We start from the raw sequence: 27,771 nt of genomic DNA on the forward strand, positions 1-27,771 counted from the left end.
ACATAATTTTTAGAAAATCTCAGAGAATGACACTGTTACCCTTGCTATTGTAGGAGAAAATTGTGACTAAAAGTTTTAATTGATTTATTGAAATAATTCATAGTAAAATTCAGAAGAGTTATATTAACACTATAAAAGCAAATATAAACTCCTGGGTGCTATTTTAAATTAATATTTTACCTAAGGCTTGAAGAATTTGGTAATTTTCATTTATGAATCTTAAAAATTATGTTTCTTCTTTGGGAGTATATTTTATGTAAGAAGTCATATAATAAAAAAAAAGCCAAGAACTTACAAGTAAACCACGTTTCCCAGCTCTACCGGGTGGTCCTATAGGACCTCGAGAACCCTAGAAGAAATTTTCACAAAATTAATACAAGAAAAAAATATGGATATATTATAGAGATTTAGAATTCAAGAATATGTGTCTGCAGTTGAATACTTCTATACATGTAAGTGTATCTAAGTGGACACTCTTATGGCTAACTAAATAAAACCAGGCTAATTTCCCTAGGTATAAGAATGTGCTCACCATAACCCCAATGTCATCTCTACAGTCAGTTTTACTAACGGACTTCTCTGAATGAAGACCACCCTAGTTGATTACATAAGACATTACTTGCTTAAATTTAACATGATCCTTACTTACATTTCCTATAAATCACAACATTTTTAGATAATGAAAGCCAAAGCATCAAGATTTGTGAAGACCTATTAGAAATCAAATTTTTAAGACTAGAAAAAATAATGCTAAGCACACATGTCATTATGTGCATGCATATATGCATATTCATGATACAGTATGCTGATGTTTAAAACTGTCCGTATGAAACTGACTCTCCTTACCGGGTCTCCTCTTTGTCCTGCATCTCCTGGAGCACCAACGGGACCGGGAGTCCCAGGGGCACCCGGAGAGCCTGGCAGACCTGCAGGCCCCGGGTCTCCACGATCACCCTAACAAGGAAACCGCAGCATTACCTTCTCAATGTTTATCATAAAACAGCAAACTTCTACATGCTTATGTCATTCAAGAAAGGAAAAAACCTTTTAAAACATTCTGTTTATTAATTTCTATATTACTTAAATGTTCTACTTATATTTACATATTAATATATCAAACTGAAAAGGGTAAGATATTTCCCACAAATATCATCTGTCCCCTCCCTCTCATCCATAGTCAAGATTGCTGGATATGGAAGTGATCACCTCCAGAATTCAGCATGGTACTTAGACACACCAGGGTATCCGTACTTTGAATATAGCAAAAACAAAAATTTTCCAGAGTGTGAAAACAGGGAAAACTCTAAGGAAACCACTTTCCAGGTTTACAACTTCATATGAGTTCTTTCAGAAAACTGATTTGAAGCATCTTTTCCTACTTCCTCTTTATAAAATCACTCTTCTCCCATTTTATGAAATAAAAGCATATGTCATACCATCTGCAACCTTAATACGGCACAACGCTTCAAGGAATAAACCCCACTGGGCACCAAACTAAGGGACTTTTCCAGAATGCACAGTTCACTTGAGAATAAAACAAAGAGGTATTTGGAAAGAAAAGCTGCTCTTTATTTTGCCCAGTCTTACTTGGCTCCAAATCTTACTTGTCTCTTTAAGAAGTCAGAGGTGAGATTATAGATACATAAATGTGTATTAATATAATTATTTGACTTGAAGAATGGAGCCAGATCTTTTTTTCTAACAGAAGTTAAGTCTTATTTGGCTGATTAGTTTGGCAACCAGGATAAACTTTGGCAATTAGGTTAGAGAATGGACATGTAATAAAATACATTGAACAAGCTGAACTGGCAACTCCAAGACTTTAAAAAATATATATGATGAAAGCACCTATGCATTTAGAATTTACCAGAACGACTTCCTTTGTAACTGTTAGACAGAACAGGAAAAAGGAGTCCAAGACTACAATTAGAGGCAGTGGCGACTAGAAGAAACATCCAGAGGGCAAACAAAGAAAAGGCAAAGCCCATGAATAAAGGAAACCACTTCAGGCTAGAATGAAGACCTCCAGCAAGAAAACATGCCCAAGCACGCCCCCTTCCCTGATTGGTTGAACATATATCATATTTGCATTTCCTTCTTTGATTGGTCTTGTGTACAAGCCCTATTTTGCATGGGACAAAACCAGTCAGGCTACAGGGTCTCCTTAGGACGGGAAAAAGGAAACCCTAAAATGCAGCGGGACCACTCCTACAGGACTGGTCTGTTCTGAGAGTGTACTGTTTGCCTGCTTGAGCTGTCTTGGTCTGTTGTTTCAATTCTTTGCTACAAGGAGACAAAAAATGAGGGAAAAGAACTGACCCAACATAACTATAAAAACTTATGATTAAAATAAAATGTGATGGTAACTTAAAATATGCACAGGGGTTCAGAGATTTTCAAAATTATATTGGGGATACATCAGCAAAACCTCTGAAGAACTACATTGGACAATATATACCAACCCTGGGAAAAACTTAGATTTCAAGAGAATTTGCATTCCCTTAGCTTTACAGAAGACGGAGGGGGGCCCTTGCCTCAGGATTCCTCAAAACTCTTTCTTTCCCTTTCTTTGAGTGCCTATGAGATACTTTGAACATGATATTTAAAACATAAGTGCTCAAAGGTATAAATATTAATCACATTTAAAGTATTTAAAAACTGAGGTTCAGAAAAGTTGTTCAAGATTACATAGCTAATTACTTAAAGAATCAAGATGAGAAGAAAGAATAGTTTTTTCCTCTTTAGTATTACAGACATTTCAAGTGCACGTTATTTCAGATTTTTTGATCAGTGAAATTGCCCTTACACGTTCTCCAACAGCACCATCCCGTCCTGGAGTACCATCATTACCAGCTGGACCCTATAAAGAATCATATTTGAAAAATGAATTAACTGAGTAATAAGAAAAATTCACATTTCAATTGCCAGAAAAATTACAGCATATTTTCCACCTCTATTCCACATTAGAAATTAGCATTTATGGAAACTTCAGTAGAAGAAAGTTTCTTCTAGAAACACATCTTTCTATTATTCTGATTTGCTTGTAAAATTATTAACACATTCTTATACTTTTGGTGCCAATTCTAAATAGTTTTATTTAAGACACTATTTTCCATTTACAGTACAGTGCTTATAAAGTGCAGTGTTATTTCATTTCTCTGTGCACATATTCCTTAGTCAAGAATTAAGGATGCCCAGTTATTTACCATAGCAGTTCAACTTTAAAACTGTCCTGGAATTGCTACAAATTTGGGCTCATCAATGTTTGTTGTGAAACATACTAAACCTATACTCATTGGCTTAATCAACCTTTTCAATGGTGGACCCAGAGGAGCTGCAACCAGAAAAAGGAGCTCCATCACCAGAGAAGCCCCCAGACATTTCTTTTACTGTACCTCCTACACTTAGTCCAAATTTGTCTTTTTTTATTTTATTTTTAAAAATCAAATTATTCAAAATAAATAGACAACAATTATATTCCTTGTATTTTGTTTTTTTATATTACCAGTGAATCGTTTCCCTCACTTTTACTTACCCAAATAATATTCTTAAAGTTTTAAAATAAAATATCTGTGTTTAGACATTAAATTACATTTTAAAATATATAGTCTTCCTTTTCTATTTTATTTTGATTTTTTTCCCCACAGAACTATATTTTTACCATTTGAACAAAAATTGTTCTGAAAGGCATTGTTTCTTTCAAGAAAATGTGACACTAAATGTTTGGCAATTTACTCATCGAAGCACTGAACAGAGGAAATTTCAACCTGTAACTTTTCAAATCCCCTTCCAAAAGCTGATTTCCTCTCAAAAGAGCCTAAGGGAACTGGATATCCAAAATGTTATATATAAGGATATTTAAGTAAAATGATCTCTACTTACTTGGCTCTCTTCACAAGCTTTAACAATTATAGTAATCCTATCACCATAAAACTTGGCAATTTTGACAAATATGCCATTACAGAATGAAATAATAAGAGGAAAGATAAACAGTTGTAACCTTTCACCTTCAAAACAATTTGGCAACAACCTAAACCATCTAAAATACTTGGCTCCTGACGAGATGAAGACCAGTGCAAGACATCAATCTTATTAGCTTTTCCTTATGTCATCATTTAGTCAACTCTCTAGGCAGGAAAAACACATCAAAAAGCAGCACTAGAAAACTTCCTTCAGGTCAAATGTACAATTTCTGGTTTCTAAATTAGTTTCTAAATTTCAAAAATGTCCCCATAACACCCAGATAAGGAGGGGAGGATGATCTTCACTGTAGTACTCACTTCCGGTCCTGGTTCCCCCACAGGGCCATTCGAGCCTGGGGGCCCAACAGGTCCAGGTGGACCTTTATCTCCTGGGGCTCCAGTTGGTCCTACTTTTCCTGGTGTGCCCTGAAATAAAGTATAAGTATGTCAGCCACTTCTGAAGAAGCTTGAGGGGACAGTTCACATAAAGGCTATGTTTAAACGGCCCCCAGTGTCTCCCTCTAGAGTAATAACTGTCAGTTATCACACAACACCAGATTCACTGCAGTACCTTCCCAGAGGTGCGCTGGTTCTTATCACATCCATCCTGATATATCGATGGGGCTATCCTTTGCACCAATTCAGGTGCATTTTGGTTTTTACTCTGAAGTACTATTTTCAGATCTGGATGCCCATCTTGAATCTGTGTCACTAAGATATGCTCATCCTTACACTTCGGCTTAGTCTCCTCACTTTATTTCTGTATCCTGACAGTTTGACCTCACTATTGGGAGACCAAATATTCCAGGTTCCTTGGCTCACAATAAGACTGCTCTAGACTCCCAGTCTGCTGGTTTCATATCTCCACCAACATGTCCCCAGTTCCAGGACCCCAACAGTAAATCTATCTCCACATTCCATATAAAAACATCATTTTTTTTTTCCTCAAGCATGTAAACTTTCAGCAGTAAAATTTAATCTCTTCAAAGCTAACAGTGAGTTAAACTTTTATCCATACTCCAGGGAATATGAAATTCTTAGCACCCTCCAGGGAATAGGAGATTGCTTTCAGAATCCTTCTTTATAGTTCACCCCACTTTCACCTCCAGTATTACTTTAGCTCAACTATTTTTTCCCTTTGATGGTTTATGAAAACTTAGTCTCTGAACTGTGAAATATGGATTTTTCCATTAGGCATGTTTATTTAAAAAGAGGCTACCTACTCACCAGGAGATTATCCCCCTTCTCTAGCTCCATGGATATTTTTAATCTTTGAAGAAAGATTAAGAGTCACAAAAAATCCATATCCTTATTTGTTTAAGTCTCTATCCCAGGGTCAAATAAATATATTTTTCAAAGGTACTTAAGAATTTGACATTTAAAGTCAAAAGGTTTTTAAGATACTCTATATTTGTGCCTTAAAAAGATTTTAAATTTATTAAGAAAAAAAAAAGATAAATTCTCCCTTCACAAATGATATTGCACATAATCAGATGAAGCACTGACCAGTGCAGTTACTTACTGCTGGGCCTGGAAGGCCGGGCATCCCTCTCTCTCCACGCTGCCCCGGCATGCCAACGATTCCTCTTTGCCCAGTAGTTCCAGCTGGACCAGGGGGGCCATCTGGACCCTAATTTTGAATACAAACTATAATAAGAAATTCTCCAGGGAAAACTATACACAAGCACTTTATAATAGATGACAGCTTTATAGGTTATTAAGTATGAGTATTATTATTACTCACAGTAATATATTAAGTAAGTATTAAGATTCTGTTCTACAAAATCATACTATATATGAGTAGTCGAAATGAGTAATCCACACTAAGCCTCTAACATTATTTAAAAGTGAGAACTGGTTGGAATTAAACCAATTAAGCCATTATTAAACCTGAGAATTAGTTGAAAAGAACTTGAAGATAATGTGAATATTGACAGAATAAAAGAGGTAAATATTCAGGCAGTTTTCCTCCTTCTAGACTGACAAGAAAAATTTTAAAACAAAGAAAAGAAGTTGGACTCTATCTAAACATATTAATATTGAGGCATTTATATATTCAGTAAATTGCTTTAAAATTTTTCTTCATTCAGTACATTTAACAAACAATTGTTTTCTTGTTTAGTTTTTGAATACCATATCCATTACTGTTATATTTTTATACCTGTACATATACTTTTTCCTAGAGCAGAGCATTGTAAATTAAAAACCTATAGGGCACAATGTATTCAAATGATTATAAAAGTGCTTGGGATAATGTATGAACAGTTCCTTTGTGGCAGTAGTTATTATGAGTTTCTAGTTAGAGGTAGTCTAGAACCAAGATGCCAAACTTACAGGTTGCCCATCTTCTCCTGGGTCCCCTTTGTCTCCTGGGCCACCAGGAGGTCCAGCTGGTCCTCGATCTCCCACTCGTCCATGAGATCCAGGGTCTCCACGAAGACCTGGAGGTCCTTCCTTCCCGGGCTCCCCTAAGGGCCCCGCAGGTCCTGGAGCTCCCTAGCATCACATGGAAAGAGACCCAGAGGGCAAAGTGGAAGCCATGTTAGAATACCTAATACGGGGATCTCTGCTTCAGAAGCAGAACCCCACGCTTCACAGGTCCATTTTTCCTGTTAATCACTCAGTGGATTTAAACAAAAAATAAAATACACAGCTGTAGGTTCATTATGAAAAGTGTACTGACAATATTATAAATCAACTACACTTCAACTAAAAACTAAAAATGGTTTGAAATTGTAAAAAAAAAAAAAATGTGTTTGAAGTTAACTTGAATTTTCAAACTCCATAGGGCTCTTCACAAACAATGAATATGCATTTTCTTTTATCTGACTTGATCTTGTAATGAAAAAATAACTTTTATTATAGATAATCTGAGATTCTTCCTAACTGAAAGGAATGATTATTACCACACAATACTGTGAGTGTTCAGTGCCCAAATGAAGTAATAGTCAAATATTTGAGCTTAAAAGTATTTGCAAATAAGCTCTTCCAAGAAACATTCAATGATTAAAGATGATTCACTTGACAACATACCAGTATGAATTATTGGGACAAGAACTGTCAACGTGGGATAACAAATCATTAAGTGATTAAATAAAAGAAAAAATAATAACTCAAATATATGTGTGCATATCATTATAATATGTACATGTGTGTGTGTATATTTTTATGTGTTGTGTGTAATTATTCCACTATCAGTGATTTCAATTAATGAATTGACTTACAGCAGGACCTGGAGGTCCAACTCTGCCAGCAGAACCAGGAAATCCTGTAGCACCCTAGAAATATAATATCATACAAGCAATTTTAAAATAAAAATTAGTTATATATACTTTCTAAGGCTTACTTATTTTACAGGGATACCTAGGACTTTATATCCCTTTTCTTGTTGTGAGCAATAAAGTTTTTTCTTATATCCTGCTTTTGTGAATGGATCTGGATTAACTGGTAGAAAGGATGCTATTTTTCTCTTGCCACTTTCCATTTATCTTGAATATATACAAGTATATTGAAGACGAGCACTAGGATCACATTAGAATTTCTTATAACAGAATTACATAAAGTGGGTTCACATTATTCATTCCCTCTTCCCTAAGTAGTCTATTATTTAGGTTATATATGAGGCAACTGGGTCTCCAAAGTCATAAAACTAATTTTAATGCAGACTGTCATCCAAGTTAAGCACTTTTTTCACTGCAATATATACAGCTAAAAATTGGTTGTTACAGCTTTAAAGGAACTTTAAGATGGCTATAAAGTACTAGATATCTGTGACTAGTTATGCATAATTCCCAGAACTTCAAACCAACTTACAGGTGGACCCTGAGTTCCTCGACCGCCTTTCAGTCCAGGAACACCATTAGGACCCTAAATAGACAGAAACAAACAAAAGGGTGCTGCAGTAAAGAAAGATGGTCTAAACACAAGGTCTAAACAGTGGGCACTGGACTCAAGTTGTATCTTGTTTTACTTTAAACTTACATGAGGCCCTGGGGATCCTGCTAGCCCCTGTGGTCCAGGAGAGCCAGCATCTCCCTTCTGCCCAGGCTCTCCAGGTTCACCTTTCACTCCAGGCTGCCCATCAGGACCCTACACCAAAGAATAAATAAAGAAGAGGTTGCAACCCTTAAAGACAAATTTTTCATAATAATTATAATTTATTCATATATTATAAAATGGTGATTTGTAATCAGTATAAAAGCTTAGAAGAAGAAAAAAAAAAACACCCCAATGAGATCTTCAAAGATAGTCTGAAAAAGTGAGATATGCCACCACATTGTTTATTATAACAAGTATGTAATTCAAAGTAATGCAGATGCATCCATTTTGTGCCAGTCCATGAAAGTAAAAAATGTATTGAAAATGAGACTATTGCCTAGAAAACTATGTCTTCCAGAATCTTGAATATACCTTCAAAACAAATGGCAGTGATAATTAATTAAATTCATTGCTGTGACAAGAAGAATGATCGTTTGTAAATTCAGGACATTTAAAAATCATACCTGGGGTCCAGCAAAACCAACAGCTCCAGTAGGGCCATTTTCACCACGTGAACCCTAGAAGACAAACATTACTGTAGCTTTCACACATGATTCTAAACAGGAACAGTATTTTAAAATACAATTTTATAAATCTGCAGTGTCTTGAAATGTCCATATAGAGAAATTAGACATGTTGCTTGAGGAAGACTCCTAAGGGTGATATAGAGACAAGGGTCATAAAAAAAATTTCCAAGGCCCAAAATCTCAAAGAAGCTCCTGATTATTTAGTAAACAAGCTGCTTAAATAGACTTAATAGACTGTATAAAAATAATACACTGATTTTTTTTAAGTGTAATAAGAAAAGTAAAAGGTGGAAGTTAAAAGTAACCTAATGCAACAGGCATGGTTTTATGTAAATATCAAGACAAAATGATGGCTTGTTTTACTGCTCAATCTCACACTAAAGAACATCAAAATACTGTCACTTACGGGATTGCCACGGGAGCCAGGCGGGCCAACTAAACCTCGAGGTCCAGGTTCTCCCTGAAAAGCAGATTTTAGATGGTTACGGTCCAAAGCAACAGCAAAACACAGTACAATCGTAGGACATGTGCTCTATGTGCTGGGAGGATGGGAGGAGAACTCTGAGATGATCTAGCCCAGCTATCATATTTTATGAAAGAGAAGACATTATGAAAAAGAGCCAGTATTCAGAGCTCGGAATTTTGATCCACAAGATAACAACTTTTGACATTACCTTTTCTCCAGTAGGGCCTGAAGGACCTGGAGGGCCCAAGGGACCTGGAAGACCCTGTCGATGAACACAGCATAGGCATATTGAGGGAAAGAATGCACAGAAATCTCCACGTTTAAACAAACAAGCCAAGAAGGTACTATTTTATTATAGATGACTGCTTTGTAAAACATCACCTGTAATAAATGATACAATCTGTATATTCTCAATATTTTTGCATCTAGTCTAAAACAATTCCCAGTGGATTTTCTCCACAAAACATTTCAATCTGTTTCATCCAACTCACTTATCTATATATATAACACAGTCTTCAAACATTAGTCTGAAACCAGTGCTATCCTTCAACAATGTTTCTGTGTTTCTTAGCTTGTTTAATTTTACTAATCTCTATTTGAAATTTGACAGTAGATTGAAGAGGCTTTTCTTATTTTGTATAGCATACTTTATTCTTAAACTATACAAGTGAAATATCATTCCTTATTTTTTAGAAAAGTGAAATTGTGCTAAAGCCCTCAGTTTTCCACATTCCTCTGTGATGAAGATGAATGGAACCACCCCACTGCACTGAAGGTGAGGGTGTTCTTTGGCTCAGAGTATAGCAGAGAGACACATGGGGTTTTCTTGACACACAAGCACAGTTTTAAAACTGCTGCACTGCACTGGAGCCCTTCCTAAAACAGGTTTTCTCTCTGATATTTGTGTATTGCTTTTTCACAAGAAACTCAGATAGTCCTTTGCATTTAATTTATGTATGCATTACAGAAGAAACTTAGAGGATAAAATGACTTTTTAATTTTATATTGCATTTTAAGGCAAGAACATGAGAAAACTGTGATCTTAAATTCTCTAGATCTATAATGAAACAATATTCTGCCATTCACCTAATACACTTCCTTAAAATGTTTGATTGAATAAAAGGGCGACTACACTAAAATTTTTTCCCTTTTATATGAGATAAATTCTCTGCTTCTTGCCTAAAACAACATATTTCCCTCACTAAAAATTAAGCAGTCATTGCTTAAGTCTTGATCCTATTGCACTGGAGTTTCAAAGTATTCAATAGTTCAAAGGAGCAATAGATGGATATTTCTCCTTAAAATAAACTGTCTGCACATCATTTCTTCAAACAGCTCTTCATTATTTACTGTGCACTCCAGATCAACTGTGATGTGAAGCACAAACAATAAATCAGATTCACTTAGACCACTTTTGAATTATTGAATCAAATATTAGATTTAATTAAAAGGTAAATATACTTTGACTTCATAGTTCACTAAATTGATTCACCTATAACTAGCTTTCCAGAAAAAGAAAAAAGGAATCATTATACTAAAGCTAAAACTTTCCTATAATATACTTTTTTTATCAAGGTTAATATAATCAGTGTATTAATAGTGACTCAATGGGCAGAATCAAAATATTAACAGCGGCTCAGAGTCATCTTCTTTTTTAATAGCACAACTGCTTTGTCAGGGTCAGCATGACAACTAACAGCAAACTAAGTCGTACTGAATCAGAAACTATCTAGCAAATATCAGGAACTACTTCCAGAAAATGTTGACTATCTGAGTGGCTAACTATCTGCTCTTACCTGAGAGAATCATTCATGTCTGAAAATATATTTTCGCTCTGATTGTTTGATTATCCTTAGAATTGCAAATACATTCTAGTTTTGAGGACACAAAGCTTGTTAAACATCAGTTCCTGGAAGGGCATTAAACAATCCTTCTTCACATTTCGCTTGTTCGGTCTCATTAATGATGACTCATCACACAGCAATCCTCACCCCTGACATCGAGCATATTGAGAAACATTTACCACACCTTTGGTTACTCTGTAAAACTCTACCTGCCTACACTGGAAGGAAGTCTAAGATGACTCATTAGATGAGCATTTTAATAAACAGAAACATTGCATATGGAATAAATACGATAGAGAAGGAAAAAGAGGGCCCCACTGCTTAAAGCATCAATCTCATATGCATAGTAAAAATGTAACATTTCATTCTCTCAATAATGACTTTATTTTTTTTTGGCTTGTTCTAATTCAAGGTAAGCAAGTGCATATCCAAGGCAAGCAATGTCAAATCTCAGATTTCATCATTCTCCCAAATACTGACCACCATGGGAACATGAGGCTTATTCTAGAAAGTTCAGGCAAACTCATACAGTAATGATGATGTTGATTCCTAGCCCTGCCACTGAAAGGAATGATTCCACTTACTCTTGCTCCATCATTTCCAGCTGTACCTTCAGCACCTTTTTCTCCTATGCCACCCTGCGAAAACACACAAAACGTCATTTATTCACTTAATTTTCTTTTTCCTACACTGGCATGGAAGCTTCATGAGAGCAGGGGCTCATCTCTAATGTTCACAATTGTACCCCCTTGGGCCTAGAACAATGCTGGGAACAATGCAGTTGGGACTGCATTTTCTAAGTACACGTATGCTGAAAGAATGAACGACTTGCAACTTAGGATGGCAGAAGAAAAAGTCTGCCCAGAAAACCATTATCAGTAGGAAATCTAAACAGATGAATAAAATAAACAAGTAAACTTACTCTATCACCCTTGGGGCCAGGAGTTCCTGCAATTCCCCTTTCTCCTGGCATACCTTGAAGACCTGGTGGGCCTGTATCTCCAGGGGTTCCAGGTGGTCCTGGACTGCCCTAAAATGAACCAACAATAAGTAAGCTCATCTATATATTAATGTTTAGCCACATGGAATCCCTGTTTTGGTAGACCCAAAATAGTAGAATCTTGGCAATTGCATATGGTTCAACCTAATGCTTATATTTTTCATTTGGGAAAACTGTCTCTGAGGTCATTATTTTTTTCTTTAAATAATACCTTTCTTTTTGGATGGTTGCTTTGTTTTCAGATTTTCTCTTTGGGAAAATTGGGTACTGATTCAAACAAAAATGATAGAGTTGCCTTTTATTTTCTTTTATTGGCAACATTATAAGGATTCTAATAAGAAAAAGAAGACATTACATTTAGAGAGTACATTCATTCTCTCTCTAAAGAACCCATGAAATGAAGCTGGTTTTCAGGCTTATTCAGTGATGAAACTGAAGCAGATTTTACCCAATCTCTTGCCCTTGAAGGTGATAAGGTATCTAACGTCTGATCACAAAAATTTCTGCTCTGGTAGTTTGCACTGAAAATGGCCACATTGTTTTCTATCTACTTTACAATGGCACCCAAAAAGAAATGGTGCTGATTTTTGCCTTATAACGCATTGTACTTTCAGATTTCAAAAATGACATACTTTTATATATTTAATAAGCAGAAATACAGAAACTGAGACAAGGGAAATGGAGCATATGATTAGGAACATCTCAATAAATTATGCAATTTTCCATTTCTTGCCTCTGCTTATAAATAAAAGTCCTTAGGAAAATATGTAAATAAATTTTAGAAATGGTGTTGTATATTACAAAATATCACTACCTTGTGTACTAGATCATAAATCTCATCAAGGAAGAGACTCCTTTATACCTGACTCTTTAACGTCAAAGAAAAGTCAAGCAGGTGCTCTTTAAACATTTCTTAAAGAAATTACTTTGGAAAAGCAAGAGAAATAAATTCTAGTACCATCATATGTTTATTGACCAGTAAATTAGAAATCAGCACAATATTGTAAAGCAAATATTTTCAATAAAATATTTTTAACAATTAAAAAAATAAATTAATAAAAAAATACTGAGCTCACTACCACACTTACTTTCGGACCATCAGGACCGTGTCCTCCAGCCATTCCTTTCTCACCAGGAAGTCCAGTTATGCCTGGTTCTCCTCTTTCCCCTGGATTTCCTCGTTCTCCCTACACAACACAGAAATGTCAGACAGTCTCAGCGCTTGATCTGAAGAAGGATTTAAATATGTTTCCAGAAATCTGAAAAGTGACTTCTGGGAAAAAATTTAGAAATGAGCAACCATTAAGACTCAATTTTCTAATTTAGTGATAAGAAATGAACTTGAAGTAAGCATATGCTGCCTTCACAGCACAGATTATTTCTCATCAGACTGATTTCATCAAGTAAAAGAACTGCAATGATTAAAATACAGAAAAGTTTAAGATGAAAGATGGTTTTATAAACTGAAGCCAGTTTTTAATGGAAACAAAGTGAATAAAAAAAAAAAAAGAAGAAGAAAAAGAAAATACTTACTCTAGGTCCTAATGGGCCAACTGCCCCAGGATCTCCAGGAACCCCCTACAAAATACGTTTTTTAAAATGAAAAACTTTCAACTACATTTTAGATATTTATTAGAAAGTTTTCCAGACCATATACCTAATTTCCTCTAATAAGTTATTGGACATCTGACTAAGTCCATAATATTAAATAAAGAAAAATGTGTACACTTTTATAAATGAGGGGATATCATATACATTATATGGAAATACCTGGATAATTGTTTTTTGGCAATGAGTACAGGCAAAATATTATCTCATAAAAATAGTACATTACTTAGTGACAATTAAAGCTGCTGCTGCTGCTGCTAAGTCACTTCAGTCGTGTCCGACTCTGTGTGACCCCATAGACGGAAGCCCACCAGGCTCCCCCGTCCCTGGGATTCTCCAGGCAAGAACACTGGAGTGGGTTGCCATTTCCTTCTCCAATGTGTGAAAGTGAAAAGTGAAAGTGAAGTCGCTCAGTTGTGTCCGACCTTTAGCGACCCCACGGACTGCAGCCTACCAGGCTCCTCCATCCATGGGATTTTCTAGGCAAGAAAGAACTTTAATTTCCTAATGGAATATGAAAAACTTTCAGCAGAGGAAAGTGAAATTAAAACTAATAAAGTACTGATCTTTTAAATAGAGCCAACTTAATTCAATTTACTAAATATTTCTTGAACATAGAATGTAGACAACACACTCTACTAGAAATTGTTAAGTTCAAACTAATGCAGTCATGACTATGTTAAAAGTCTTAACTAAAAGCTCTTACTTAAAGGAAAACTTGTCACTTAAAATTACAAGTACAATTTTGTATTATAATAATGATACAAATGTTACAACTGTATCAAGTAGGCCTCCAGTTTTATGCCTTTAAATGTATTGTCTTCATTGTGGCATGACCTTCCTAAAGCCCAAATCTCATAGTATTTCTCTCTCATTAAAAGCCCTTCCTTAGCTTCCCATTACTCTAGTAATAAGAACAAACTGAAGAACAAATCAGACTCAAAACATTCCCTGTCAACCTCTAACCTCATCTTCACCCTCCTCAAGTTGTATACCATATTTCTGACTTACCAAAAATCTTCAGCGCCTAAATTTGACCAGCAAGCCTCTGCACTTGCTGTTTCCATTTCCCAGAATATTTTCGTACCTTCCTTCCTCCCGACTTACCATCATCCATCCTCCAGGTTACATAAAAGATAATACTTTGTTGGGGAAACTTTTTCTAAACCTCCAATGTCTGAATTAGGTGCATCCTCTAGATTTATACATACACAGTGCCTCCTTTACCACTGCACTTAAAGCACGCTATTGTCATAACTGTCTTTCTATACTCTAGATCGCCTATTAAAATAAAAATTAGGGCAAGGTCCAATTCATCTTATTCAATTGGTTAAGGCCAAAGTTTAGTAGAGCTTAGCACAGAGTGCTCAGCACATATTTGTTTAAAAGTTAAATGAATGAATAAATCACTCTAAGAAAAATAAATTACATAAACATATATGTTGGTAAAATGGTATGAATAAAATGGTAATTTTCTGTTCATAACTGTTTATGAAGTCTCCAGTAAAATCCTATAGTTTCAAAAAGACATATTTAGTGACTAATAACACAATCCTATAAGCACATGACATCATATTGGCTGTGTGATTTTGGAAAAATTACTTAATAGGTATATGTCTCATTTTCCTCATCTGTAAAATGAGCTACCCCACGTCCAAAGTAAGGAGCAGTGGCTGCGCTTTGCTCGAGCAGCCATGAGGACATACCCACATCCAAGGTAAGAGAAACACAAGTAAGAGGGTAGGCGCTGAGACAGGGCATCAGAGGGCAGACAGACTGAAACCACAATCACAGACAACTAGCCAGTCTGATCACACGGACCACAGCCCTGTCTAACTCAATGAAACTAAGCCATGCCATCTGGGGCCATCCAAGACGGAGGGGTCATGGTGGAGAGGTCTGACAGAATGTGGTCCACTGGAAAAGGGAATGTCAAACCACCTCAGTATTCCTGTCTTGAGAACCCCAAAAACAGCATGAAAAGGCAAAAAGATAGGACACTAAAAGATGAACTCCCCAGGTCTGTAGGTGCCCAATATGCTACTGGAGATCAGTGGAGAAATAACTCCAGAAAGAATGAAGAGATGGAGCCAAAGCAAAAACAACACCCAGTTGTGGAAGTGACTGGTGATAGAAGCACAGTCCGATGCTGTAAAGGCAATATTGCATAGGAACATGGAATGTTAGGTCTATGAATCAAAGCAAATTTGAAGTGGTCAAACAGGAGATGGCAAGAGTGAATGTCGACATTCTAGGAATCAGTGAACTAAAATGGACTGGAATGGGTAAATTTAACTCAGATGACCATTATATCTACTACTGTGGGCAGGAATCCCTTAGAAAAAATGGAGTAGCCATCATGGTCAACAAAAGAGTCCGAAATGCAGTACTTGGATGCAATCTTAAAAATGACAGAATGATCTCTGTTCATTTCCAAGACAAACCATTCAATATCACAGTAATCCAGGTCTATACCCCAACTAGTAACGTGGAAAAAGCTGAAGTTGAACAGTTCTATGAAGACCTACAAGACCTTTTAGAACTACACCCAAAAAAGATGTCCTTTTCATTATAGGGGACTGGAATGCAAAAGTAGGAAGTCAAGAAACACCTGGAGCAACAGGCAAATTTAGCCTTGGAGTACAGAATGAAGCAAGGAAAAGGCTAACAGAGTTTTGCCAAGAGAACACACTGTCATAGCAAACACCCTCTTCCAACAACACAAGAGAAGACTCTACACATGGACATCACCAGATGATCAACACCAAAGTCTGACTGATTATATTCTTTGCAGTCCAAGAAGGAGAAGCTCTATAGAGTCAGCAAATACAAGACCAGGAGCTGACTGTGGCTCAGATCATGAACTCATTATTGCCAAATTCAGACTTAAATTGAAAAAGTAGAGAAACCACTAGACCATTCAGGTATGACCTAAATCAAATCCCTTATGATTATACAGTGGAAGTGAGAAATAGATTTAAGGGACTAGATCTGAGAGACAGATGCCTGATGAACTATGGACAGAGGCTCGTGACATTGTACAGGAGACAGGGATCAAGAACATCCCCAAGAAAAAGAAATGAAAAAAGCAAAATGACTCTCTGAGGAGGCCTTACAAATAGCTGTGAAAAGAATAGAATCCAAAAGCAAAGGAGAAAAGGAAAGATATACCTATTTGAATGCAGAGTTCCAAAGAATAGCAAGGAGAGATAAGAAAGCCTTCCACAGTGATCAATGCAAAGAAATAGAGGCAAACAATAGAATGGGAATGACTAGAGATCTCTTCAAGAAAATTAGAGATACCAAGGGAACATTTCATGCAAAGATGGGCTCGATGAAGGACAGAAATGGTATGGACCTAATAGAAGCAGAAAATATTAAGAAGAGGTGGTAAGAATACACAGAAGAACTGTACAAAAAAGATCTTCACAACCCAGATGATCACAATGGTGTGATCACTCGCCTAGAGCCAGACATCCTGGAATGTGAAGTCACGTGGGCCTTAGGAAGTATCACTACGAACAAAGCTAGTGGAGGTGATGGAATTCCAGTTGAGCTATTTCAAATTCTGAAAGATGATGCTGTGAAAGTGCTGCACTCAATATGTCAGCAAATTTGGAAAACTCAGCAATGGCCACAGGACTGGAAAAGGTCAGTTTTTATTCCAATCCCAAAGAAAGGCAATGCCAAAGAATGCTCAGACTACTGCACAATTGCAATCATCTCACACACTAGTAAAGTAATGCTCAAAATTCTCCAAGCCAGGCTTCAGCAATATGTGAGCCATGAACTTTCAGATGTTCAAGCTGGTTTTAGAAAAGGCAAAGGCACCAGAGATCAAATTGCCAACATCCGCTGGATCATGGAGAAAGCAAGAGAGTTCAAAAAAAAACATCTATCTCTGCTTCATTGACTATGCCAAAGTCTTTGACTGTGTGGATCACAATAAACTGTGGAAAATTCTGAAAGAGATGGGAATACCAGACCACTTGACCTGCATCTTGATAAATCTGTATGCAGGTCAGGAAGCATCAGTTAGGACTGGACATGGAACAACAGACTGGTTCCAAATAGGAAAAGGAATACGTCAAAGTTGTATATTGTCACTTTGCTTATTTAACTTATATGCAGAGTACATCATGAGAAACACTGGGCTGGACGAAGCACAAGCTGGAATCAAGATTGCTGGGAAAAATATCAATAACCTCAGATATGCAGATGATACCAACCTTATTGCAGAAAGTGAAGAAGAACTAAAGAGCCTCTTGATGAAAGTGAAAGAGGAGAGTGAAAAAGTTGGCTTAAAGAAAACTATGATCATGGCATCCGGTCCCATTACTTCATGGGAAATAGATGGGGAAACAGTGGAAACAGTGGCAGACTTTTGGGGGGGCTCCAAAATCACTGCAGGAGGTGATTGCAGCCATGAAATTAAGGGATGCTTACTCCTTGGAAGGAAAGTTATGACCAACCTAGACAGCATATTAAAAAGCAGAGACATTACTTTGCCAACAGAGGTCCGTCTAGTCAAGGCTGTGGTTTTTCCCGTGGTCATGTATGGATGTGAGAGTTGGACTAAAAAGAAAGCTGAAGGCAGAAGGATTGATGCTTTTGAACTGTGGTGCTGGAGAAGACTCTTGAGACTCTTGAGAGTCCCTTGGACTGCAAGGAGATCCAACCAGTCCATCTTAAAGGAGATCAATCCTGGGTGTTCATTGGAAGGACTGATGTTGAAGCTGAAACCCCAATACTTTGGCCACCTGATGGGAAGAGCTGACTCATTTGAAAAGACCCTGCTGCTGGGAAATTTGAGAGCAGGAGGAGAAGGGTTACAGAAGATGAGATGGTTGGATGTCATCACTGACTCAATAGACATGAATTTGGGTACATTCCAGGAGTTGGTTTTGGACAGGCAGACCTGGTGTGCTGCAGTTCATGGGGTCGCAAAGAGTTGGACACGGCTGAGTGACTGAACTGAACTGAACTGAAAATGAGCATTATAATAGTACCTAGTACATAAGAGTTATTTTGAGGATTAAAACAGATAATTTAAAGCAAAGCATAACAAAGCCTGACACAGAGTAAGTGATAGTATAAATCAGAAATTTTTAGTATCACTACTCTTATTATTCAAAAACTTACCTGATCACCTGGCTTTCCACCTTCCCCAGGAGGCCCTGGAGGACCAGGAAGCCCCTAAAGTAAAAGTAAGAATATAAACCTGTGTCTCCATGGAAGTTATTAGGCCACCAGTGTTAACATTTCACCCTTTACGAAGTATGGAGCTCCCTTACTATTTTCAAGAAAACGATACTGTTCAAACAAAAGTTGAGCAAAACAAAACTAGAAACCTATACCCTCTAATATAACACAGCAGCTAATCCTTTTGTGGGTATAGATTTTTCATTTGCACACCACTTAGCAAAAATGATAATGTAGCAATAGGTTCTTTATTTTTGTGATGTATTTAATGGCTCTCAGAACAACATTTTATGCTGATAGAATAAATATGGAAAGTTAGCCTGAAAATTTTTTCCCCAAATGATGATCACCCAATGATAATAAATATTCTACCAACATATTTAGACAAATCATGAAAAATTTGTTCAACAAAAAATTTTATGGCTGAGCCCCTTCACCTAAAAACTGTCGCAACATTTTTTAATCTGCTACACCTCAATATAACATAAAAAGTTTTAAAGAAAAATTTTAGACACCAATAAATTAGATAAGCCTTAATATAGTTAAATAAATCCTACTGAGATATCAAAAGCATTTTATAATTTTTAATTTGTTAAAAGGTTTGGGTTTTGCCAGTTTTTCAGGGGAAGTCTATTCCTGTTCTTTGAACAAAAAAGTTTGATTTCATCCAAATGTCTATCCTATTTACTAAAAGAGGAGTTGCTTCTTTGAAAATTATAGAATTCCACATCATTCAACCATATCCTTTTCATAAAAAAAGCATTTTATTAGGGGAAGAAGAAATGGAAGATGGAGTCAGTGCATACCTGAAACCCAGTGGGGCCTGGAGGACCCTGTTCTCCTCTCTCCCCAGCTAGACCCTGAGTCACAAAGAAAAGAAAACCATGAGCACCAGGAGCCAGATCTACTCGCTTCCTCTCTGCGGGAAATACCCAAGTATTCATATTTCTTTGCATATCTTCTAATCACAAGATTTTCACTTTAGCCAGATAATAAACTAGTCCTAAAAATCACCTAATGGTATTGTTTCAAGTCCTTGATGGTGGGAAAATACCTCCTAAAGCCAGCAAAGAAACTGATAATATGTTCATTTCTTTATCCAAACATAAGTGTCTGGAGTCGACTGTAAAATTTGTGGGAAAATTGACTATTTATTCCTTTGAGGAATAATAAGTAGGAAATAATAAATTTATATAAGTTTATATTATATAATTATAACTTCTATCATAATTCATAATTACATATAACATAATGTATTATTATTATTCATAATTATCTTCCAGCTTAAATAAATTTCTATAAGGTATAATATTAGAAAGACAGGCATAATTGAATATTTACATATTTTAAATAAAATACAGTATAAAATATTTGTCAGACACTATTTTCCTAGTTGCTATATTTTTCAACTGTGACAACACAGAGATGATGAGGTAGCTTTTGCTATTAGCATTCATAGAAGTTTAAAATAATAAGACGGGAGATGCCTTTTTATTTCAGCTATTGAAAGATATAACTGAAATTCTTTCACCTTGCACTTTCTTATTTGCTTCCCCCTGAAACTTATCCATATGTACAGTCAAGTCTTACAGATAAGACAACCATCATTGAAAAATGTAATGTGAATACATTCTCATTAAAACTTACTGGGGGCCCCACAGGACCGGAAGGACCAACTTCACCATCTTTCCCAGGAGCTCCCTAGCATCACAGAGAGATAATATATGAGGTGAGGCCAAGAGAATTTGGATAATTTCTTTTTTTTTTTTTCTTTAACAGAAAATGGGTAGTTACCCTCTGCCCAGGAACACCAGCATTTCCTGCTTCTCCAGGTTTTCCAGGATCACCCTAGAGAATCAATACAAACTAACGTAAGTTTCCATCAGTTTGCTGATTGACAGTTGTTATGGCAAGTGAGGATTATGATGAGATGGCAAAATTATACAGTTACTTACACTGCTACCTTTGGGGCCTGGAAGACCCATACTCCCAGGCTGCCCTCTGATTCCTATGGAGCCTGGAGGACCCGGCCGGCCATCTTCTCCTGGAGCACCCTACAAAATTGACAGGAGCAATGCAAGTTTCACATTGGTTCTCTCTAAAAGTCACATCACTCAAACTGTCACTCGTTTTTGCATACTATAAAAGATATATAAGCTTTAAATTATGCTACATTTTTATGTTAGCGAATCAGAATAGTTGAGTACTTTAAAAAAAACTGCTGAGACATTTTAATATTTAGAACAGAGAATTCTTATTCTATATACAAGTTTCATCTTTATATCTCTTTACACTCTCATATTAATAGGGGAAATCTTTCTCTTCTTTCATTTACTCTTATGTGTGGTAATGAAAACCCAGGACTTCTGTTTCACATGTACAACATAAAGGAAAGGCCCAGAATATGTGAACTGTCAAACTTTATACCTACTTATTTCTTAAATGTATAAGATTGGAAAGATATCAAAAACGAGATTGTTACTAATAGACAAATTCTACCAATATTCATAAATACATCATTTCAACTTTTTCATTTATGTCAAAGAAGCAATCACAATCTCAAACATTTATTTCAATATATTATCAATTTTTGGTCAATTTGAAAATGCTCAGAGCCATAGAATTTGCTTCCAGGAAGGGAGGGTTATTTCAGACATCATCAGCATCCACATAATCAAAAACATTGTTATTGTTCAGTTGATAGGTCGTATCTGACTCTTTGCAACCCCATGGACTGCAGTGCACCAGACTTCCCCATCCTTCCCTATCTCCCAAAGTTTGCTCAACATACATTGACCTTAACTAAGGATCTTAACATTTAAGCTGCATGTCCACTGAGAAATATTAATGGTGGTGGACTTTTATTTAAATCACTTACCAAAGGTCCAAGTTTTCCTTCAGGACCCTGGACACCAGGATTTCCAGTCAAACCCTAAAAATTAAAAGCAACTGTCAGTTTGCTGCTGACCTACCACTGAAGTAAAGATTCTAAAGAATAAAAATAGCACTGCATTTAAAAGATCCAGTCCTGTTTTGCAGTGCCCACTCTCGGGAGCCTTAGGTTCCTCTAGACAAACTCAGAGCTCCGTCATGTACTTCACCCAAACTGGCTTCCGAGGATACAGGACAACCAGCACAGTGTGTCAGCAAGGTACTACAGGTGGAACCCTCCACTGGGAGAAGTCCTCACAGCACAGCCTGCAGGGCCAGTCTCTAAGCCTCCTATAATGGGAGGCCCAATGTGAGGAAATCCATCTACCATGGGAAGTGCAAGGGGCCACCCTGGTTTGAAATCTCAAGGTAACCTTTTTTTTTTTAACAGCACCTTGGACTTAGTATGCCAGTCCTAGCAAGGTGAAGGCCCAGGTACAAGTCTCTGCAAACTCAAGAAATACAATAGCTATGCCTCCTACCAGGTTCTTAATACCCTTCAGAGTCCTCCAAATTTAAAATCTATAATCAGGGGTCATTTTTACTAAAAGTAATTGGCCATTCAGTGGGCATTACACCTTTATCAGGTATCTAGAGATTATCAAAGCAAAGAGGAACCCAAGGTCTGGTTCTCACATAGAAGGAGAGAAGGTTGTAGGAGACTTTTATTCCTACCTCTAATGCAGGGTTCAAGATAAAGAACTTACATTGAGCCAAATGTATCTTTCCAAGCAACTTTTGTATAATTTTTTCTCTTTAAGAGGCATTGTTGACAACTTAATACGAGTATTTACATAGTTCCAAAGAATTTTCAAATGACATTTTGTTAAAACGAAATTTACCAGGAACACTCTCTGGTAAAAGTCAAATTGTTGTTTATCAGCAAATAAAGGAAAATTATAAAAATTGATAAATTGGATTTTTTTGAATCAAATGGTAAAGTTATTAATACATACCCTTTTGAAAAAATGAGATTAGAAGTTACTAGTTTTTTCTATACATGATAAAAAAAACAATTCATAAGAAATAAAGTCAAATCCATAAAAACAAAAAAAAATGTTCCAAGTTGGGAAATCAAGTTACTAAAAACTAAAACCTTTAAAAATGGATGCTCAGGAGCATATCCCTTGGGTCGATGTAGCAAAAAATTGCTGTGTTCTTACCCGAGCACCTGGAAGCCCCGGTTCACCTGGACGTCCTGGATCCCCCTGACCTCCTTTAGGTCCTGAAGAGCCAACAGGACCCCTCTCTCCTTGAGCACCCTGTTCCAAAGCAAGGTAGAACACATCAGGGAAAAAAAGGAATGCAGGCAAACAAAAGCAACTGTATGTAAAACCCTTGTTTTATAAATCAAACCACTAGTATAAAAGAATTGGTCAAAGTGCGTACAAAGACCTGTTTGTAAACCATGTCACTTCACATTTTATTCTCATTTGGATTCCTTGTAATAAAGGTTTTTCATCATCATTTGGATTGGAAAACATGGGAGCTGCATTCCAGTCCATGATGACAGGAGGTAACATTGGAAAGCAGATAGTTTGGATTTCAGGAGATACCTCTTTGTAATCTCCATAAACATCTTCATCAAGGAAATACACGGATTTCTTTCCATTCTACTGCAAGATTTCAAGATACATTAAAAACACCCCTTAAGAGTATAGATAGTTTTTTCTTTAAATGTGATAATAGGTGATATCTTCTTAGTTGCACAACATAATTCACTCCTATATCTTCAATATCATATATTTACTCTACATCCTATATGATTATTTACAATAATAGATTGATGTCAACATGACCTATTTTTCCTTCTTTTGCTAAAACTAATATTACATTAAACTTATATCAGATATTCAGAAGCTGTTGGAGTTTTAATGTAACTTTAATAGATCTTACAAAATATTTTTTAAAGTTTTTATAACTTTATAATGTTTAAACGGAGAAGGCAATGGCACGCCACTCCAGTACTCTTGCCTAGAAAATCCCATGGATGGAGGAGCCTGGTAGGCTGCAGTCCGTGGGGTCGCTAAGGGTCGGACACGACTGAGCGACTTCACTTTCACGTTTCACTTTCACACATTGGAGAAGGAAATGGCAACCCACTCCAGTGTTCTTGCCTGGAGAATCCCCGGGACGGGGGAGCCTGGTGGGCTTCCGTCTACGGGGTCACGCAGCGTCGGACGCGACTGAAGTGACTCAGCAGCAGCAGCAGCAGCAGCATTTAATGAGAGTTGTGTTTAAAGCCTCACTCCAATAACTTAGATTTACCAACCCCAGAATTTTTAAAAAGTCTAAATTTCTAAAGAAAGGAAACAAACTATATCAGCTAAAAGAAAGATTTATGGTCTGTTCTTCTCAGGAACTTCCCTGAAAAGTTTGAAAAGCTTGACACAAGAGTGTCAGCCTTGACAGGATAAACTCACCTTTGGTCCAGGTAAACCATCAGAGCCTGGAAAGCCACGATTGCCAGGAGCACCCTGCAAGTGACCAAAGTGTGATTCTCAATTGTGGGTGTTTATGTAACATACAATGAATGGGTAATTTTTATTCTTAGTATTATAAGATTCCAGGAGCTATGATCAAGCCTACACAGCAATAGATATGTATAAGAAAAAGTAATCTGACTAAACAGAAACAAACTTTAAATTTTGAAATATATATATATAATAGTACTGAGCCAAAATTATTCAAATCAAGAAATATTCTAATGCTTCACTGTAAAATCAAACTTCGAGAAAAACTGATACCTAGATACAGATACAAGAGGCAAAGAAATGGTACCATGTTTGATAATCACAATGCCAGTGATTGCAGGCATTAGTAATGTCTTAGATGTGAAACTGTTTACATTCTCTGAAGTTCTATGCAAAAGTAAGGTGATATTGTTAAATCTCCCTTGCAGACCGGTTTCATTATAGTCCAGTCACAGCAATTTTTTCTGATTGTTAAAGTCACTCAAACTTTTCAGGCTTCCTGGATTTGCATTTGTTGCTTGCTCTGCTGAAAATGTTCTTTCTTTCAAGTTTCTTACTGACTCATCCTTATCTTATAGATCTTATCTAGATGCCAGCTTCTCAAAGAATCTCATTTCCTAAACACCTAATCTAATGACACATGATTATCATATGGTTACTCTCTACCACATCACCCTGTTATTCTCTAAATGTAAAATGTGTGATTACACTGAGGAAATCAGAGTTGAAAGAGACATGTGTACCCCGATGTTCATCGCAGCACTGTTTACAATAGCCAGGACACGGAAGCAACCTAGATGTCCATCAGCAGACGAATGGATAAGAAAGCTGTAGTATATACATACTGGAGTATTAGTTAGCTATTAAAAAGAACACACTTGAATCAGTTCTAATGAGGAAGATGAAACTGAAGCCTATTATACAGAGTGAAGTAAGCCAGAAAGAAAAACACCAATACAGTATACTAATGTATATATATGGAATTTAGAATGATGGTAACAATGACCCTGTATGCAAGACAGCAAAAGAGACACAGGTGTAAAGAACAGTCTTTTGGACTCTGTGGGAGAAGGCAAGGGTGGGATGATTTGGGAGAATAGCACTGAAACATGTGTATTACCATATGTGAAACAGATGACCATCCAAGTTTGATGCATGAGACAGGGCACTCAAAGCCAGTGCACTGGGACAACCCAGAGGCATGGAATGGGGAGGGAGGTGGGAGGGGGCTTCAGGACGGGGACACAGGTACAACCATGGCTGACTCATGTCAGTGTATGGCAAAAACCACCACAATATTGTAATTAGCCTCCAATAAAAATAAATTAATTAATTTAAAAAAATGTGTGATTATATTTTTATTTATATGTTGACTTATGTATTGCATACCTCCCCACTAAACTATTGTTCACTATCCCTCCATGAAGGCTGGGACCATAGCACTCTTGTTCACTGATGTGTCCCAAGCACCGTGTATCAAAATTGGCATGGAGCAGTTGTTCGATCAATATTATTGAATGAATGACTAAACAATGATTAGACAGTTGGCTCCCTTAATTCACAGACAGCCATACTGAACTATGAAATATACTTGCTAGCATTTCTCTTAACTGCCCTAGTTTTCCTCAGTTTCCCAAAAGTTCCTCGAGCAATCTCCCCACAACTATAAGAATTTATTTGTTATTCAGATTTTACCCTTTCTCCCATTGGGCCTGGAGGACCGACTGTTCCTGGATCACCTCGGGGACCTCGTTTGCCTTCTTCACCAGGTGGGCCAATTGGGCCCTGGATACCATGTGGCCCCTAGTGAAAACAGAAGGACAGATAACAGAAACAGCCACTCAGCAAACCAGTTACAGTCAAAAGAATTCAGTTAGTCACAAACTTTAAACTATATTAAGTGAACTATTTCCATCAAAAAGCATAATTCTCTTTATCATCCTTTTAAATACATGAGTATTTTGGGCTTACACTTTGGGATCACATTCATGTTCCTCTTATCATTGAAAAGAAATAAAACCTTACCGGTTCCCCTTTTGGTCCAGCTTCTCCTTTGAAACCTGGGACTCCTGGATCACCCTAAAATAGGAACATAGAAAACTATAAGAACCGGGATATTTATCCAGCCCAACCTGCTTTAATTGTTACAGTGAATGGGCTTTGACAATTTCTGCAGCAGAGTCTGTACTGAATCAATAATACAGTAATTTTTTTTAATGTATACAAATCTTATAGAATATGAGTGAAATTTTATAAAATCTAGTATAGTTAGGTAGCAATTTGCATATTTTACAGTGATCTTCAAGAGATTTACCCTTAATGTCTTATTTTTAATCATGCATAGTAGGATGATTAGAATAATTCAATTATTATTCCAATTTGATAATAAAAATTAGAACTAACAATGACAACTTCAATAGTTATATCTATTTAGGGTCTATTTTAGGAAATAGATTTTGTTTACCCAAAACCAAGGTAATTTTATATCTGTGCAATATTTATTAAGATTTAACAACTTCAAATAGGGTATTTCATGTTTAGAGTGTTCGAGGATTTGAGGCATGTATAGGATTTTGGTCTTTAGATACCAAGTATACTTTAATTTGTGGGAACCAGATTGCTAAATTGAGAACATGACAAAATCAAATGTAAAATATCAGCAACATTTATGTTTTTATAAGCTTGTCATCAGTATTTGAAAAGGACTTATCAGTGTAGCCAAATTACTTATAACAGGATCCAAAATATTTGTTTTAAGTAGTCCTAGCAAAAGTTTTAAATTTTTTATATCAAGCTAAAAGATACATAATCACAACTTCTCAGCATATATTTCTTAAGAACTAACCATACTACTTTACCAATAGATGAATAAACAAATATAAAATATACAAATTTCTATAAAATATGGATATTCATTCCATATAAACAATATATTGGAGTCACTCTTCAAGAACAAATCTCAAGATATAGCTGTTGAACACATGTTAGCCACGCTGTTATTTTAAATCCCCATGAAACTTCCACATTTCCCCATATTGGCTTGCAAAATATTCTCATAATATTTATCATTCAACTATTTACAAAATTCTATGAGGTGGATCATGAAGTTATGACCTTACTATTTTAAATAAAAGAACAATAAAATTGAACAAAAGGCAGTAATTTTCCACTTTGAATTTAAACATATAAATTGTACATTAACATTTGGCTTCCACTTTACAAAAATTTCTATCTTCATTTGCCTCATTCAGGTAAGTTACATTATTGATGTTTCACTGTATTTGATATTGATATTTCTCTGATGATATTAGATGTATTATACAGGGTGATAATTCTTTGAAGGACATTACCGGTTGGCCTCGAATTCCAGGAGGTCCAGTGCTACCCTGAGGTCCTGGAGATCCAGGGGGTCCTGCTAAGCCAGGAGGACCAGAAGTACCCGGAGAGCCCTATTGGAACGCAAGAGTAATAAGCAGAGATCTCAGCACAAGTCTCTGGTCACTGTCCAAAGTTCACTGTGTCCCCGTGAACTTCCCGTAGCGTAAATGCAGTTACTCACCGTCGGGCCTTTGGCACCAGGTGTTCCATCAGTTCCCACTGCACCCTAAAGGATACAGGAAATGTTCACAAGATATTAAGCCATATGTTGGGTAGCATTCAGATGTCCACCCACCTTCCAAAAGGAAGCAGAAAAATTCCATCAAAAAAAAAGGGTGGGG

General features: G+C 36.5%; 1 protein-coding gene across 2 annotated transcripts in view; it reads right to left on the reverse strand.

Moving 5' to 3' along the window:
* COL5A2 (collagen type V alpha 2 chain) overlaps window positions 1-27,771 on the reverse strand; it is a 154,993-nt gene that overhangs the window by 13,210 nt on the left and 114,012 nt on the right. Inside the window, exons 20-47 of one of the 2 annotated variants that reach the window (XM_055396899.2) lie at window positions 27,612-27,656; window positions 27,403-27,501; window positions 26,078-26,131; window positions 25,748-25,855; window positions 24,002-24,055; window positions 22,742-22,840; window positions 21,526-21,579; window positions 20,603-20,701; window positions 20,442-20,495; window positions 20,295-20,348; window positions 19,454-19,507; window positions 18,588-18,641; window positions 13,371-13,415; window positions 12,926-13,024; window positions 11,760-11,867; window positions 11,422-11,475; window positions 9,202-9,255; window positions 8,934-8,987; window positions 8,465-8,518; window positions 7,944-8,051; window positions 7,776-7,829; window positions 7,187-7,240; window positions 6,297-6,458; window positions 5,485-5,592; window positions 4,281-4,388; window positions 2,807-2,860; window positions 847-954; window positions 296-349 (exon numbers count right to left, since the gene is read on the reverse strand). In XM_055396899.2, coding sequence (XP_055252874.1) covers window positions 296-349; window positions 847-954; window positions 2,807-2,860; window positions 4,281-4,388; window positions 5,485-5,592; window positions 6,297-6,458; window positions 7,187-7,240; window positions 7,776-7,829; window positions 7,944-8,051; window positions 8,465-8,518; window positions 8,934-8,987; window positions 9,202-9,255; window positions 11,422-11,475; window positions 11,760-11,867; window positions 12,926-13,024; window positions 13,371-13,415; window positions 18,588-18,641; window positions 19,454-19,507; window positions 20,295-20,348; window positions 20,442-20,495; window positions 20,603-20,701; window positions 21,526-21,579; window positions 22,742-22,840; window positions 24,002-24,055; window positions 25,748-25,855; window positions 26,078-26,131; window positions 27,403-27,501; window positions 27,612-27,656 — 2,106 coding nt within the window. The remainder of the gene's footprint in view (window positions 1-295; window positions 350-846; window positions 955-2,806; window positions 2,861-4,280; window positions 4,389-5,484; window positions 5,593-6,296; window positions 6,459-7,186; window positions 7,241-7,775; window positions 7,830-7,943; window positions 8,052-8,464; window positions 8,519-8,933; window positions 8,988-9,201; window positions 9,256-11,421; window positions 11,476-11,759; window positions 11,868-12,925; window positions 13,025-13,370; window positions 13,416-18,587; window positions 18,642-19,453; window positions 19,508-20,294; window positions 20,349-20,441; window positions 20,496-20,602; window positions 20,702-21,525; window positions 21,580-22,741; window positions 22,841-24,001; window positions 24,056-25,747; window positions 25,856-26,077; window positions 26,132-27,402; window positions 27,502-27,611; window positions 27,657-27,771) is intronic. The other variant, XM_088830787.1, reaches the window with a different exon arrangement.

Source organism: Moschus berezovskii, chromosome 2 (genome assembly GCF_049115385.1).
Source record: "Moschus berezovskii isolate FMDL1 chromosome 2, NW_MosBer_1.0, whole genome shotgun sequence".
Classification (NCBI taxonomy): Eukaryota; Metazoa; Chordata; class Mammalia; order Artiodactyla; family Moschidae; genus Moschus; species Moschus berezovskii.